This window comes from Macaca nemestrina, chromosome 15, assembly GCF_043159975.1.
Source record: "Macaca nemestrina isolate mMacNem1 chromosome 15, mMacNem.hap1, whole genome shotgun sequence".
Classification (NCBI taxonomy): domain Eukaryota; kingdom Metazoa; phylum Chordata; class Mammalia; order Primates; family Cercopithecidae; genus Macaca; species Macaca nemestrina.
Genome location: NC_092139.1, coordinates 50,917,470 through 50,935,164, shown reverse-complemented (window position 1 = coordinate 50,935,164; position 17,695 = coordinate 50,917,470). Strand labels below are relative to the sequence as shown.

Sequence of the window (17,695 nt, the reverse complement as noted above, 5' to 3'; positions counted from 1 at the left end):
TAAATGATGTGCTACCTGTTGCCAGAATGAGTGATTCCATAGGACAAAGAAACCAGGCAGAGATCAAAGCTTCTCCAAGTCACTATTAGCTCAACTTATTATCCTAGGATATCCTGTATGTGGCCATCCTGCCACACTTCCCAAGTACCTTTCGATGCCTCCTTTCACCTAGCTGCAAAATCCAAATTCCTCAGCATAGTATGGATGACTAGTCATGAACTGGCCCCAGGTCACTTCTTTGGCCTCATCTCCCAGTCTCTTGTCATCTAGACAGAAAAAACTACTTGCAATCCTCCTAAAAACTGTGCCCATTTCATTGCACATCCTGTGCTTTTCTTTATAAACCTCTTGAAATTATAAGCCTCATTGTAAATTCACCTCAATGTATTATTGCCTGCTTTGTGAAGACTTTCTTTTTGCTGACAGTCATGGCCTCACATGCACTATATATTAAATCTATCACAAAAACTTTCTAGACTTGTTTACATGGAGCACTCCCATTCATCTGTAATCAGCATGAAGGGATCCTAGAAAGACATTAGTCTAACCCTTCATTTTATACACAAGAGAAAGCAGATCAAACACTACGTTTATGTGCTTAACAACTATTGCAAAAAACATTTGAGCCTTGTTGTTTACTGGCTGTGGTTTAGATAATGCATTGTTGATACGATTGAACCAGCTTTCCAGAGTGGATGAGACAGACAACTAGATTGCATGATGCTCCTATGAGTAATTAGCCACATATACCAAGTATTCTAGGTCTGGGCTTACAGTCCACAGTGGGATTCAAACTATGATGTACCCTCTAAAGACTGAACGACTGATTTATATCAAGTCTAGAATGACACCCAGGTAATGAGACAGGTAGAGGATATCAGACATACAGCCTCACTCACAAACTGTTTCTTTCTAGCCTCTGACGAACCTGAATTTTAGGTAACTTTAGGTCCTCTGTGTAGCACATGATATTGATGCACTGCCTGCCTTCCCTTGGTTCACCCTGGAGGTCACCTGTAGAGAGTACCTACAGATGCCAATGTCTTTCAGGCACCGCTCTCCTGAGGGTATTCTCTGGCAGTGGAAGCATGCTTGGTCTACTTACAGCAGGCAAAAGTACCAGAGATTTCATGTTCCCCAAGAGCAACCATCAACCAAGAAGAAATGGTAGCTGGAGGTTAAATATCCCAGCTTCCTCACCCTTTGATGGGACAACACAAGTAAGTTGTAACTGTCGGAGGGGCCTGTAGTAGGAAATTGGATCCATGTTTTGTTCATATCTCCCTGTATCCATTCCCTTGGTTAGTCTCCTCCCACACTGACTCTAAACTTGGCCATGTGGTTTGCTTTGGCCAATGAGACTTAGTAAATGCAACACAAGCACAGACTTAAAAAGTGTTTTCATGGGCCAGGTGCGGTGGCTCATGCCTGTAATCCCAGCACTTTGAGAGGCCGTGGCAGGCAGATCACGAGGTCAGGAGATCGAGACATCCTGGCCAACATGGTGAAACCCTATCTCTACTAAAAATACAAATATTAGCTGAGTATGGTGGTGTGTGCCTGTACTCCCAGCTACTTGGGAGGCTGAGGCAGGAGAATCGCTTGAACCTGGGAGGCAGAGGTTGCAGTGAGCCGGGATCGCGCCATTGCACTCCAGCCTGGCAACAGAGTGAGACTTCGTCTCACAGAAAAAAAAAAAAAGTGTTTTCACTTTGGGGTTTGATTTCTCATCTATCTATTGGAACCATCTTAGACCAGTGAGATCGAATCCCAGTTGCTTACTTATTCCCAAATCCATGTCTTAGTGTGTTGCATTATATTTGTTTACTGAACTTACTCAGTACATGTTTGTTGAATGACCTTAATAATCTTCTCCTTCTATATGTCCCTGTGGTATGACTGTAGCTCTTGCTAATTTCTTGGTCCATTGGTTTGAAACTCCCATAACTCTTCTTTGGTCCTTTCCTCATTTTCCAGTTTACGGCCAGAATGGTTTGTTTCTGGCGTCAGCTGCTGGGTCCAAATTTGGGTTAATGACAAACCTCATTTAAAACACAACTCTCCAGGGATCCCTGTCCCTTCTCCTCTGCCTAAAGTGCTGCTACTGGACTTCAAGAGATCACAAATGGCTTGTTTCCCATCCTTCTTCCCATATTTTAGGTTCTGCAAGGCCTCTCTTGGTCTCCCATTCTTGGCTCACAGTTCCTAGGAACATAGTCAGCTGGAACTGACTAGAATTGACTCTTGGATGTCAACTACCTTCTTGTGTTTGAGCTTCCATAACCACTGAAGAGAATTGGTGGCTACCTGATAAAACTGATATTTTATTCTTCCCACAGAAGTAGAGGAGAAGCTAAAGGCAAAGAGGGATAGGATTTGTGGATCACCTTATTCTCCTCTGTCACTGGATTGTTAAAGATTAAGTCATAAAATTTTGGCTATTAAGGACAATTAATGAAATCCACTTAACACAGGCACTAAATAGGATGTGCCTATAACCCTTCCTAGCATACTTGGTCTTCCTGATTGCACCATCTCATGAACATTTGTTGGGTGTACAGTGAGAATCTAATGATTATGCTAAGCCTTTAATTTTTTTATTATTATTTATTTTGGTATTTATTGAGTGCTCACTAAATATATAGCACTGTTTAGTCAGTAAGGGAGTAGTCAAGGAAGTATAAATTCCTATTCTTTCTTTTACCAAGTGTCAACCCAATGGTTGTTGGTGTGGAATCCTTGAGTCTATGAATAGCTTTGTTTGCAAAATCGGAATTTATAAAAATTCTAGGGGTAAAATGGTGAAAAACAAACAAACAAAAAGCAGACCAGGAGGATCTGAAATGAATCGGTATGGTCAGACCAAATTGGTGTATGTGGTAATCGCTTGGTGTAATCAAGCTTATAAGAGTGTCGCCCAATCTAGTTGTCTGTCTCATCCAGTCTGGAAAGCTGGTTCAATGGTATCAATAACGCATTGTGTAAACAACCGCCAATGAGCAACAAGGCTCAAATGCTTTTTGCAATAGTTAAGCATACAAACACAGTGTTTGATATCCTTTCCCTCATGTGTTAAAGGAGGGTTAAACTAATGTCTTTCTAGGATCCCTTCCTGTTCTGAAAGGCTATAATTTCATAATTATAGCTATCATTTGTAAAAATGTAAATGACTGGAAAAACCAGTTAGAGTAATGCAGACTTCACTGGCTAGGTAGGTCGTCACAATATTTTGGTGGGATGGCAATCTCCAAGTGGTCTGACAAGTGCTAAGAAATCAGTAATTCATAAATATCTTTAAAATCACAAGTGACTGTAACACTACTTTTCTATTTTAACCACTATACCTCTTGAAGGGATGGTCTATATTTGATAACTCCACTTCATCACACTTGATGCTTCCCTTCACGATTGGGCTTTTTTCCTGTAGCAGACATGGTTACTTCCATGCTCAGATCCTCTTGGATAGGCCTTACCATTTTGTGTGTGCCAGCCTCTGCATCTGTTTGCGAGTTTTTTTCTGGATGGCCAAATTCTGCTCTGTCTGAGCATATGCCAGGACAAAATGTTAGAGTGTTAACATCAACCTGGAGTAACTCTCAATCACCAATTAATATGTGAATGCAATGGGTGTAAAATACCCCAGCTTTCTCACCTCCCAGGCAGGATAACTCTGAAGCACATATTCTATACCAGCTCCCAGTTTCCCAGTGGGATTGAGTTCCAGTTACCCACAGTGACAACTTGCTTTATGATGTACCCTTTATTCCTGCCTTCCTTTCCTTATCTCAATTCCCTACTCCTCTACTCATATTTTCTAGAATCACTCTTTGAGTAAACTACTTGCATTTAAGTCCTTATTCCAGGTCCTACTTCTGGGGACTCAAATTAACACTCGTCTCCTCTTTCGATGTGCTAGGGTGACTACTCCTATTTCAATAATGACTTCGTCTCTAAAACAAGTGGCTATGGTTGCTTCATTCTTTCCTTCTTAACTCTTTCCTCCTTTGCTTTCACAGGCCTGTGTGCTCTTGATTCTTTTTCCATATCTCCAACAGTCCAAGTTCTGACTCCTCTCCTGGTTCCTTTTTCTCCTTTCATGTCCAAAGTTCTCCAACATTTTGTCCTAGGACTTCGCTTTTTTTCCCTCTCAATAGTCTTCTTTGACAATCCTATTTCTTGCCATGGCATGAATGAGGTGTATGTGGACAAATCCTTGTGCATGTTACTTTTAGTGTCTTGATCACCTTCATCTCCTTTTTACTTTGATAACTCACTTCCATGAACTTCATCATTATCTGGAAGTGCTCAGTTTTGGAGCCTTGAGCTTCAATATCCCACTCATCAACCATAGCTCTCTCCCTTTTAGCTCTCTCACTATTTTTCCATTTTACCTATTCTTCTATTTCATTGACACTCTATTCTTTGGAAGATTCCATTTCTCTCACCTCTCAACCCTAATCTGAATGTTGCTTAAGACAATGACTCTGCTGGTGCCACCATAAATCCATTCTTTCCCACTTGGCCCTGCAGTACTGCCAGAAATCATGATCTGTCCTTTGTCCACTCCCTCTCTCATGCCTACTAGCAGCATCTGAACTTCCATCTCCTTGAAGTCCCCATCCTGACACCTCTTCCCTCCCTCTGAACACTGACCTTGCCTCTTAATCCTCTGAAATAATTGTGACTCTTAAGTGGATATTATCACCACATTCTCCTCTGTGACCTACAAACAGGACTTCCCCTGCCAATTTTTTCCCCTTTAATCTGAAATTGAGACAGCTCCTTTTTCATGCTTGGGCTAATTTCTTCACTTTTCAGTAAAACCAAGCTACTCAAAAGATGAATAAAAATAAATTTGTAATTGAAGTTCTGATAAAAGGACTTGTGGTAAAATTAGAATTTTAAGAAAAAACTAATATAAGTAATACTATAAATTATGGTTATTAGTAAAAGGTTAATATTTATATGTAACGTGATGCAAAAATAATGATATACCTAACAAACATTGGAGTGTGAAGGAGGGAAGTTGAGAGAAAGTGTCAGGATACTAATTTCCCCATTTTACAAAGCACTGAGTCTGTAACTCACGAAAGTTGAAATATGGAATTAAATAAGTAAACATGTAACTAAATATATGTAATCTACCATGTGTGTATAAAATATGTAACTACAAACTCCTAAATATTAGACACAATAACTTCTTATTATTTTAGGGAGGTATATTAGGAAATAACATCTCCTTTGTGTGACATATTTATCTAAAGTTTAACGATTTCCATAGTTCTTTTTTGATTTTCTCTTCTGTTAAATTTTATAATAATTAAATTGAAGGATTTAAAACTTAAGATAACACATATGATGAGATCCCAGCTCTATAAAACAATTTGTTTATCTCTTTTCTGTCTATACATATTCATACAGAAGTGTCTGCAATAGAGTTTATCTAATGCTGGTAATGGTTGTTTCTGAATAATGAGATTTGAGATAATTAAAAAAGACCTTGCATTTTTTTATTTCTTGGTGTTTTTCAAAATAATGATGATATATGATTCTGACAAAAATATCAAAGTTATTACATTTTTCATATTATTGGGGTTCTTAACTTATCTCGTTATTTAATTTGATTATGTCCACTCATGGTATTCATGAATACTGCAATGTGTAAAAATATTGTCCTCACATTGAGATGTTTACCATCTCGCAAATGAAAGGATTCACTTTTTTGTTTGTGTGTGTACTTGTTTAAACCTTAAGAGGAAAGATATTGAATTGTCTACTACATCTAATACCAATATTAATTAAGTCATTAATTCAACAAATATTTCCTGTAGACGTAGTTTTGCCAGACACTGTGTTTACACAGAAAGCAAGGCTGACAATCTCTTTGCCTTCTACTTAAAACTTTAGAAGAGTGAAACCCATATACTCCAGGTCAAAGCTTTTTTCTCTAATGACTTACAACACTTTGCAAATGTTTTAAACCTAAATCATTACCTTTATGTTCTTGATGCTTCCAATAGTGATTCTGTATATTGTTCACTTTTCTTTGGACTCTTTTGCCTTTGATACAAAATGAGCATGAAGTGAATCTATTTAGGAAAATCTAGCAGAACGATTGGATATTTATGGAAGCTAATGTCAAATTTAAAGTTGTAAACAAAGAGCGACCCCAGGAACCTACAGTTTCTTGTCAATTTTCTAATGGAGAAACTGCCAATACCCTGTAACAGTCTCAAGTCTACTTTACTCTATGTCAGGAAATTAAAAGTGTGTCATTGTTCTGCTTTCAACGTAAGAACTTGTTTTATTCACTTATTTTTATCTGACAATATCAGCACATCACAATAATTTCCAAAAAGTTATGGTCAAATTAGCTTCAGAGACAAAAAATTGTCAAGGCAGTTACATTCTTTTCATATGTGTCTCACATAGAAGCCATCTGTTAATATACAACTATACATTTCAGACTGAAGTGTTGACTCAGATGTAATTTCTTGACTCGATCACTTGTGGACTTTAGCTAAAATAAATACACCTTAACAAGGGAAGTCAAACAGTAATGTCAGTTTTTGAGCTGTCCTGTGATTATTTGTATCTCAAATAATAATTCACAAATTCAGCACAGTTTCTTTTTGAAACATTGGATCTGAACTCAATGAAAAATGGAACCACTGCTCTAGTTAGGAGAAAAAGTTTGAACTTCAGATTTCATGTTTTATTCTTAAAGCCAGACCTCTTTGAGCAGTTAGTTTGAGTTGAATATAAAATTGCTGTGAACTTAACTATGGCATCACTCTCTGATGTGCTATAGCATTATTATCTATAGCTAGTAAGACCTTCTGAAATAGAAATTGATTTCTAGATATTCATTCAATTGAGAAAAAAAGGTATATTTCCCCTCTTTCCCTTCTTTTGTATTTTGATCAGGTTGTAACTGCAGACTTTACTTTCTTTGTTCAAAGAGCTCATCTGTTCTACTACTGGTAATATCTAAGTTGGGGAATTTTAGAGAAACAAAGAAGCATGCCAGTTGCCCACTTGCTGGTTGCCGCTTAATTCTATTGCCTAACTGAATGGCTGTCTATCGAGCAATGGATTCTACAGGAATAGTTTCTTAAAAAATAGTTTGTCCAGCGCCTTCGAGCTGAGATTATGGACAAATCACTACCTTGTGGTCCAACTGCAGTCATAGTTAAGGAGCACATATTAAACAACTGTTATGAGTAGGGCACATTGGTTGCCAGCAGGAGGAACAGTGTGTAGAATGGGTTCTATTTCTTGTTGGAGAAGACAAATCACCAATATTTGAAAAGTTGGTTGACAATGTATGGTGAAAATATGTCTCCTCTCACAAAACTTTGGAACAATTTTTGTTGTGGTTTGGCTCGATTTGGCTTCAAGGTTTAGAGATCCACTCTAGCAACGTAAGCAAAGGGATATTTATTGACAGCATATTAGTTTGGGCAATACTCCTACATCTCAGTGCCCTAATGTAACAGCAGTTTATTTCTCACTCACATAAGGTCTTCTAATTCACGGACCAGGGACCTGAGCTCCTTTCATCTTGTGACTCTGCTTTGGCATTTGGTGTTGAAATTTACTGTTCTCAATTACATCAAGCCCCAGAAGACAGCAGAACACAGACAAACAATCCATAAAGAATTCTTATGCGTCAGGCATGGAAGAAGTACACATGACTTCTGCTTGCATTACACAGGCTAGAATTGTCACATGATCACGCTTATCCACAAGGCAGGCTGGGCAATGTGGTTTTGCTGCAGCCCATGAAGAAAGGGCAATGAATTTGGTGCTTAGCTCTTCAGGCTGTTACAGGTGTCTTTTGCTGGAAACTGGGGCAGGAAAGCTATTAGAAACTTGGATAAAATGCCTGAGTTTCCCACGGCCTGAATGGGCTTTCTCATGGTAACTGTACTGTATTCTCCTCTCTAGAGCAACTAGCCAGTCAAATTTCCTGAGGAATACAGTATAATTGGCTGAGATAATTACCATAGTCTATGATGAATTAAATTTACTGAATTTGGGCCAGGTCATCTCGTGGGTCATGACTAGCCCATGGATGGATTGCTGCTGGGCTGGGTTTCTATTTCTCACTCAATCAGTTGTCACTCCCTGAAAAGTACACCCCACAGCTACTTTTTTGAGGAAAAGAGTGTCACTAGGGCACAACCTGCTTATTGTTACTACTGCAGTACAGCTATTTTATCCTATGCACTCAGTGCTGTGCCCAGAACTTTACATGCACTAATGATATTATTTATTTTTCACAACCACCATATTTTATTAACCATTTTCAGAAGACAATGAGCCTCTGAGAGATTTAGCAACCTAGCCAAGTTTCCAGCACTATCTGACTCCAAATCCTGTCATCTTTACCTTTCAACATTATTGTTCCTGATTTTCTTCAGCCACAAGAGGGGTATTGGGAGCAGTGAGTGTTCTGATGGCTACGACTGGTATCAGGGAAAGGAAATGATTACATGTCATCAAAGTTCCAAATGGACAGAGAATACTGTGGTGTAGGTCAACCAGAGAGGTCTTAAGGGATGAGCTCGGATTCGATCTAAGGCACAACATGAATGGCAGCCATGTCTGGGGAAGCAACGTTACAGGTTGCTATTTTCCCTTAGCTACTGTGGTAAATCTTTTTATAAGAGAACTGTCCCTTAAAGTCTTCTTAGATTGAAATCTTTTAGGAAATGCTTAGGATCAACTCTATATGCTGTTTTTATTTTTTTCCTCCAAATATTGTCAATTTTGATGTAAAGAACTATGGGACAGGGGATGTGGAAACACAACAAGAGAATTCTTCCTTTGACTTACAACTGGCTGCAAGACGAAGTAGAAGTGAAAGCATATAATCTGGATTCAACATTGTTGTGACATTAAGATACCATTAAATGGGTGGTATCAAATATTCAAAATACACATATCTGACCAAAAATTTCTATCCACGATAGGTAAAGAAATCCTACAAATAAAAAGTGAAAATGGACAACCCAAAAGAAAAACTTTTCAGGGCAAAGCATCTGAAACAAATATGTTTAAAAGAGGATATCCAAATCATCAATAAGCACATGAAGAGGTGTTTAACTTTAGTTGATAATCAGGGAAATTCAAATTAAAGTCACAATGAGACACTACCAGAATGGCTAAAAGAAAACAGATGTAAAATATCAAGTGTTGGTGAGAATGTGGAGCAGCTGGAACTCTCACATACTGCTGGTGGGAATGTAAATTGGTACAACTACTTAGGAAAACCATGTGGCTGCTTGTGTGTAGCTGGTGGAATTCTGAGATGGCCCCCAAGATTTCTGCTCCCTGTTGTACATGCCCTATGTAATCATCTTCCTTTTGAGTGTGTACAGCATAGGTGGGACTGTGAAGATGATAGATTTCACTTCTGTGATTAGATTACACAAAGGTGAAGAGATTTATTAAATGTTATTAAAGTCCTAAATCAATTGACTCTGAGTTCATCAGAAGAATCAAAAGGAAAATAATCCTAGTGGGCTTGAATGAATCAGGCTAACCTTGCAAGGAGAGTGGGCTCTTCCTGAAGGCAGATATTTGAAGGGCGTGGTGTGAGAGGGCTATGGAGAGGTCTCCTGGGGCTGAGAGTGGTCCTGGCCCAGCAGCCAGCAAGAAAATAAAGACTTCAGGTCTAAAACCACAGGAAACTCAATTCCTCTAAAAGTGTGAATATGCTCAGAAGACAGTTGTTTCTTGGTCATGCCTCTAGATGGGACACAGCAGGCTATACCTTGATTTCAGCCCATGAAGACTTGAGCAGAGGACCCAACTAAAATGTGCCAGACTCCTTACCCATGAAAACTGTGAAATAACAAACTTGTGTGGTTTTAGGCCACTAAGTTTTTTAGTGATACACAGCAATAGAAAAGTGATGGTCTCGTAAAGCTGTGTGTATGCATATCCTTTTACTCAAAAATTCCATTTCTTGGAATTCTCAGTAGAAGGGCATATATGTGTTTGCCAAAATACATAGACTTTAATATCCACAAAAGCCATATTTATAATAGCTAAAACTGGAAAACAAAGCAAATGAGTGAGAAAGGAACTTAGGTATACTGGTAATATTTTGTTTCTTGATTTGGGTGCTGGTTACACATGTGTGCTGTTTGTGAAAATTCCCTAAGCTGTGTTCTTTCCTAAGTTAAACTTCAATAAAAGTGAAATGACCAGAAATTTATTAATTTTTTTACTACCTGGCAGCATAATGATTATTAGGTTGTTTTAAAATTAAAAAGATTCTCGCACGTTATAAAAATGGTCACATGATTTTACTTGTGTAATCATTTCAGCATCTGTCCGCTGTGGATAAAACATAAAACACACCATAAGAAAATGAAACCCCTAGGATAATATCAGGTTCTTTTTAAACCCTAACTCTAACTTGATTTTTGGTTAATTTTCAACAGACTGCTTCAATGAATAATTTCTGTTGCAAATGAATTAAAATTAGTAGCATATTGAGAATTTTAAGGCAGCCTTTGGAATAACACCTTTGTCATTACTGTAAGCTCTTTCACTCTCCTAGACATAAGTGTCTTCTCTGATGGACATAGGTCTTTGGGCCAGGGCCAGGTCACGATAAAATAGAAAGCTTTAATCTCCATAACCCTTTCAGAGGTAAAGTTATAGGTGTTATTTCATTTTAGAAGGGAAACATAAATGTTTGTTCATGGCCTTATAAGAATCAATCAAATAACTGACAAATAATTAAATATTCATACACAGGCCACCATGCTAGATATGGAGACTATATAAAGATATAGCACATCATTTCTCCTGTTGGAATATTTATAGTCTACCTGAAGATGTAAATGCACGTACCCATTAGTTAATGACATATGTTCATGTGTTAATAGCAAATGAACGATAAATATAAAAAAAGTAAAAAGAAAAGGAAAAATATCAGAACTCTAAAATTGTGTCTCAAGGGAAGAGTTCTTGGCAGTCAGGGAAGGCTTCCTGGAGGGAGCATGATATAGAAAAGCAATTATTTTTCAGTCAAGCAAATTTGGTTTTAATTCTGAGTTCTTTTACTTCTCAGATATAAGCAGGGACTTAACTTCTCAAAGCCTTAAGGTTTTCATCTGAGAATTACAGCTGATGCCAGTAGTTTCTTTCATAGATTTGTGAGGTTAGAATGAGATAATTTAATAAAAAAGCAGGTTCTTCTAGTCTCCATTGCTGACCCTTCATATGGATGAATAAATAATCACTGAGAATCTTTTGTGTCTGACACTGAGCCTCAGAGTAGGGAGCAGTAGGGAGTTGGGAGGCATGCTAAGTGTCAGAGCAAGGAAGGAGAAGGACATATGGGCCTCTAAGATGCACAATAACAAATGTCGGCAAAAGTACATAACAGTATGATGAAAGCAAGATAGGAAATTGTCTGGGAAACCTGGAGTAATAAATACAGCCAAGGAAGTTTCCTTCAAGGCTGGCAACACAGTAATGTGCTGGTTACAGGGAGGAAATGAGAAATATAGGAGGTATTACCCCTGAATAGTTACCTTTTCAGTAGAAATACAACACCTACACCCATATTTACTTACATCATGAAATAATGAAGACAAGTGATGGCAGTTATAAGCTTATGTTGTGCAGTTTTCGCCTATCAGTCACATAAAAATTTGGAGGAGGGAAAGCTCTCTGTGGTCTGTAGCATCAGGAAAGGTTTGAATTTGGGTCTTGAAGAATGGGCAACACATGGATCCAAAAGGAGGTTTATTCTAGGCAGATGTTGCACCATGCAGTCCCTGTTACTTAAATGTGTAACAGAGAAAAAAAAATCACTGGATTTGTTTGAAGGGTACTACCTGAGAGGTTATGGAGAGGTAAGGAGAGAGGTCAGTCTCTCAGATGGGAACTGCAGGTTTCAGGTTGTGATGCAAAATCAGTGGGCTCCTCTCCAAGAAAGAATGAAGGACCAAGAGGCCTAGTTATCTGATCTCTCATCCTAAGGGCACATTTTCAAAGGGGCAGCAAAGAGAAGAGAAAACCACTGACAGCAATGGTTTTCAGAAACCTATGGCTCCGTCCCACTCCCCTGCACCCATGAAAAGGTGTGGGGGAGGGGGAGGGAGCCACAGGTTTCTGTAGCAAGATCACACTCAAGAATTAAAACCCCTTTTCACCTTATCTGAATGCCCCACATCCCCTGAAAGCATCTAGCTTGCTTGGGTGGGTACGAAGGAGTAAAGAGCATGGGTTCACTTCTGAAAGATCTGGATTGAAGCCCTTGCCTGTTTTTATCTCACACCCCTGTCTGAACCAATTTCCTCAACGGGGCCACAGGCTCAATAATAATAGTAGCCTCCTCAAGAGATGTTGAGATTAAGTAAAAATGTATGTAAGGACTCCGGCACATAAGGTTCTGTATAACTAATAATAATCACTATTATGTTTTATAATGGCCTTTGGGTCCTGGGTCTTGCCAAGTTTGGGGTAGGGGAGGGGGGTGTGAAGAAGGAAGGTCGGCTTCTTTATTGTGTTGGTGTCTCTCAAAACAGCCGGCAGGCCCTGGGCCAAAACCACAGCGGGGTGCTCCCTCCGCCGGCGCCTTCTTTCCCCTGCTCCACCCACGCTTCCCGGAGCAACAAGTTCCTTTCCGCAAGACCCGCCCGCGCGCCACCGGCGGACCCGGAGACTCTTCCCAGACCTCTGTCAAACTCGTCGCCAGACCCATTTGGGGTCGAAATCCCGGTGCTGCCTACGCCCTTAGGAGGAGGGAGAGCCCCCCACACCTGAAGGAGCTCTGGCGGTGGCTGGGAGAGAGGCGGGAGGCTTGGGAAGTCAAGACAGAAGAGATTAATAAGAGCTTCGTTCTGCGCGGTCCTTCAAGGCAAAACCAATAACCAAAAGCACCCACCGCTCATCTCACGCCCCTCTCTTCCTGGGATCAGGAGCGAGATGGAGCCTGAAATCTCACTGACCTCCACCCAGCCCTCTGGTAGCCACATCTCTGTCCTCTGGGTTCCCCTAGCCCCAGCTTCTCTCTGCACCCACACTCCACCCCAGCCTGCGCCAGGTCCCCTAAGGACACTGGAGATCCCTGATACATCTTTTGCAGAAGACACACGCAGGTCAGCCACAGCCCCCATCCAGCGCGCTTCTCTCCTCTGTCCTCCCAGGATGGGTACCCTCGAGTCTCCAAAGGAGACCCCAGGTGTCCAAAGCTGAGAGGCTCACCTATATGCCCAAACTGTCAAACTTTGACAACTTCTTGGAATGGAGATCCCCACACTCTAGTGGGAAAGCCAGGCTGGCCGCCCACGCATCAGGAGAGGCCATCTCGACTTCTCAGTAGGGAATCCCTCTCAAAATCCACCTCTCCAGCTCCTGTAACCAGGAGTTGAGAACTAGGGAGCCAACCAGAAGTGCGCTCCAGGGGTGGGCGGTCGGGGGCGGGGGTGAGGGCGCAGAAGTCCCCCCCCCCCGATTTTGGAGACCAGTTTATGTTTCCAAATCTCCGAGAGTCAGGAAGTCGTTGTTCCCGGAGAGGAGCAGGGACCGAAGTCACTGGGAGGGAAGTCCTCCGGCGCGGGGTGGGAGAAGCACCTAGGTGAATTGCAATATCCAAGCTTCCAGACCCGTCTGTAGGAAACTATTCTTTCTCCAGGGGATGGGGGTGGGGGAGACGTCCCTGGCCAAGCAGCCAACGCCAGGATCAGCTATTCAGGGCTTCATCCCTCCATCCCCAGACAACCTCGAGAACTTGGTACCTCGGACAGCATCCCGGGAGCATGGTATCCTTTGAAAGGTGTTATCCTATTTTCGCCATCAAGTCATAGAGCAATAAATTATTTTGATGACCTTACTAGTACAGATGAAGGACATTTTAATTACATAACCGGTGAAAGATCACCGGAGGCAATATCGTGTTAAAGAGCCCATGGCAGAATATCTGCATCGCATGAGAAAGAGAGAAAACTTGCAAATCTGCAATGAGATTGCGCAGGGCTGCCCCCCGTTTTGAAACAACATGCGAAATGCATGGGAGAGCTTACCTTTCGGACTCCAAAGCCGTGTTCTGCTGCAACTTGGCGAGCTTCGTCCTCTCCCCCTTTATGCAACTCCACAAGAAAATGATTCGTGAAGACCGGTCGCTCAGCAGATGCAAAAACCATGACACAGAAGAGGAACCCGGCGGCCGCCTTCCACTGGGAGACACAACCACCCTTCATCCTTCTTTGGGAGTGAAAAGTGGTGCTAGGAGGCGCGCAGGCTGGCGGAGCAGGGGACTCGGAGGGAGGGTGCAAAAAAAAAAAAATATATATATATAGTTTTTAAAAAAATCTTTGTAGAGAAAGAGACTGAATAGGGTCTTGGAAAGCAGCGAATCAGTGTGTGTTCTCCAGCATCTGGCTAGAGGGGAAGCCGTGCAGTCAGGCGGCCCGGCGCGCGGGCAGGGGTGCGAATGTGGGGAGCTGTGTGTACCGGAGAGAAAGAGCGAGTGTAGGTCTGTGCTTGATGCTAAATCTGCATTTTCAGCTCCTCCTCAGCTCCAATTCCCCAGGGGCTGGAGGAGAGCACCAGCTCGGGTGACGTGAGTCCGCTAGCGGCCAATGAGGGCGGGGGAAGCGGCGGGCCCCGCCCTGGGCCGCCCCGGGCCCGCCCCCGCCCTCCCCAGGCCCTGCCCGGCCCGGCCCGGCCGCCTCCGCCTTCTGGGGGCGCAGCGCCGCGAGCCCGCGCCCCCGCCCCTTTCAGCACTGGAGAGCTCCCCCATCTCAGCCTGGCCCGCCGCGCGCCCAGGAAAATCCCCCCAGCTGTAATCAGGCCAGCGGCGGCGGAGTGATGTCATTGTTTGTGGGAATCTGTAGGCTCTGGGAAGGGAATTACGGTGTGTGCCGCTCTCGGAGGCCCCGAAGGGAGCTGGGGCGCCGACCTCTGTACCTCTTCCTGCTTGTTTCCCGCTGCAAAACACCTCTCTCTCTCTCTCTCTCTCTCATACACACACACACACTCTCTCTCTCTCTCTCAAGGCATACTTGCCTCCCCTTATCCCAATAACAAAGCAAATATTAACCCTCCTCCCACCACTTTGGGAAAATCCCCGGGGAGGTTTGCTCTCCTTGGCACCACGAGGGTTGGGGAAAGCACCTTCTAGGGGTGATCCATGGGGTGCGAGAGTGCAAGGAGGAGCCCTTGTTTTTTGTAGGCTCCAGGCAGGTCCGGAGCGAAGCGGCTGGGAAGCTTATCCGGAGACCGGGCTCGCCCCACCCGCGATGGTGACTGGAGGAGGCTCCTCTAGGAGTCCTGGCTGCACCTCCAAGGTCTGCCTTCAGGAGAAACGCGGCCGGGGTGGACACGCCGGGAGGTGCATTCACAGACTTGGGGACGTTCCACTGCACAAGGACAGCGAGAGTGCGAGTTGGGGAAGGCATAGCCACGATCCCAGGCGCCGGGCCAAGTCGCCCGCTGAGCGTTTTCTGCTGGAGGCGACGTGGGGCGGGGGCAACTAAGTTATCCAGTTAAGAAACGTGCACTCACTCTGGACTCTGCTAACTGCTGACGACGGACTCCACTTCTTGCCTCAGAGGGAGGAAGCACATACCTTCTGTATGTAACAAAATGAGGACGGCTGCTTTAAAGCAACTTAAATATTGTTGTGCTAAAGAATATTTACACTGATCTCATTGTATCATTTAGCTTCAGAGCTCAAAATCCTGCTTTACTTGGATAAGAGGTAAGAGATCTTTTCTTAGGGGCTTAAGTGCATGCAATCCAGAGAGAAAGGAAGAGAACCATTTATACCATCGACACGTTACGCACACATTCTCATGTATACACAGATTCCTCTCTTTTTATTTCAGCATGAAGTCCAAATCTACGCAAGTCAGAATCTACGCAAGAAAAGCACTATTGGTAGAAATGAATACACTTTGAATGCCATGGGCCACCCTGTCTTCTGAGCAGGTCTGTTTGCTGACATAGTTGGCTCCCTCAGAGCCCTTCAAAAAACTGTCAAAAATGTGGGCATTGCTGAAGGTTTTTATTAAAACATTAGAAGTCTGTATGACATTATTTATGATTGTTATTTGAATTCCTCTAAGAAAATTAAGCTATCTGTTAGGACTTAGGGCCATGGTGGAGGCAAGGTTTCTGGAAAAGTATTAATAAAAGGAAACAGATCAACTCTGGGCCCCTCTTCTCACTACTGCTCGGAGGCTCATCTCTGCCCGTGTTCCCCCTTTCTATCACTCTATCTTGTTTAACAGCTTACCCCCTCATAATCCCTCTGTTTGACTATAATGCAAGGTTTTCTTATTCAGAGACCCTCAGCTCTTCCTCTCCCTCTTTTTCTTACAGTTCGTCCATATTTTGAATCAAAGTGCCAGGTTGGTATGAAATAATACCACATGGTTCTTTCTGCTTTGTGTTGTCATTTGAAAAAAATGGCACCAAGTGTGAAAACTACATTAGACAGATTCACAATCATGGAGAGCATTTCAAAAGCTTCAACAGAGATAAAAATTTAAGTCCTTAGAAAGTAGATCCGAAGAGCATCAACTAAATCAATTTAGAAGATGATGGGTGTTGGGAAATAGTGCTGCTAATGTAGCCAGATCTCTTTGAAGATGCACATAAAATTATCATCTTTCTAGAGATATTTATTAATTTATTTCTGAAACCACAGTTCCATACCTCATTTCTTTTCTTTCTTTCTTTCTTTCTTTCTTTCTTTCTTTCTTTCTTTCTTTCTTTCTTTCTTTCTTTCTTTCTTTCTTTCTTCTTTCTTTCTTTCTTTCTTTCTCTTTCTTCTTTCTTTCTTTCTTTCTTTCTTTCTTTCTTTCTTTCTTTCTTTCTTTCTTTCTTTCTTTCTTCCTTTCTTCCTTTCTTCCTTTCTTCCTTTCTCCCTTCCTTCCTTCCTTCCTTCCTTCCTTCCTTCCTTCCTTCCTTCCTTCCTCCCTTCCTCCCTTCCTCCCTTCCTCCCTTCCTTCCTTCCTTCCTTCCTTCCTTCCTTCCTTCCTTCCTTTTCTTTTTTTCTTTTTCTTTGTTTTTTTTTTTGAGATGGAGTCTTGGTCTGTCGCCCAGGCTGGAGTGAAGAGGCCTGATCTCGGCTCATTGCAACCTCTGCCTCCTGGGTTCAAGCGATTCTCCTGCCTCAGCTTCCCAAGGAGCTGGGACTACAGGCGTGTACCACGACACTCGGCTAATTTTTTGTACTTTTAGTAGAGACTGGGTTTCACCGTGTTAGCCAGGATGGTCTCTATCTCCTGATCTTGTGATCCACCCCTCTCGGCCTCTCAAAGTCCTGGGATTACAGACATGAGCCACTGCACCCGGCCACTTCATTTCTTAAATAGTTTCCAAATATGAAATGCTGGTAAATGTTGAATCTCATATAGCTATATTTTAAATAACTTAAACTGTGTAACATTGGCCACAAATGATATAAAACCTGAATGACTAATTAAAATAAGTCATCTTTAGTGGTTTACATAAAATACAGCTCATTGTAATATTGTCAGGACAGAGTAGCAAATGGAAAGATAATTTTTTTTGGTTATTCAAATATTAAATTTTCAGTACACAAGCATGTAGTAAGCAAGTGGAAGAGGAAATGTATTTATCCCTTGGATATCTATTGATGATTGTTATTTGAAATGCTAATACACACCCATGTGTGCACACAAATTGCTCTTTT

The 17,695-nt window shown here is 42.0% G+C and overlaps 1 protein-coding gene across 2 annotated transcripts in view; it reads right to left on the bottom strand.

The window, feature by feature from the left end:
* The window catches only part of LOC105486861 (proprotein convertase subtilisin/kexin type 2), a 253,633-nt gene extending 239,074 nt beyond the window's left edge, over nt 1-14,559 (bottom strand). Inside the window, exon 1 of one of the 2 annotated variants that reach the window (XM_011749944.2) lies at nt 14,055-14,559. In XM_011749944.2, the coding sequence (XP_011748246.1) occupies nt 14,055-14,231 (177 nt within the window). In that variant the 5' untranslated portion in view covers nt 14,232-14,559. The remainder of the gene's footprint in view (nt 1-14,054) is intronic. The other variant, XM_011749943.2, reaches the window with a different exon arrangement.
* Nucleotides 14,560-17,695: the final 3,136 nt, after the last annotated feature.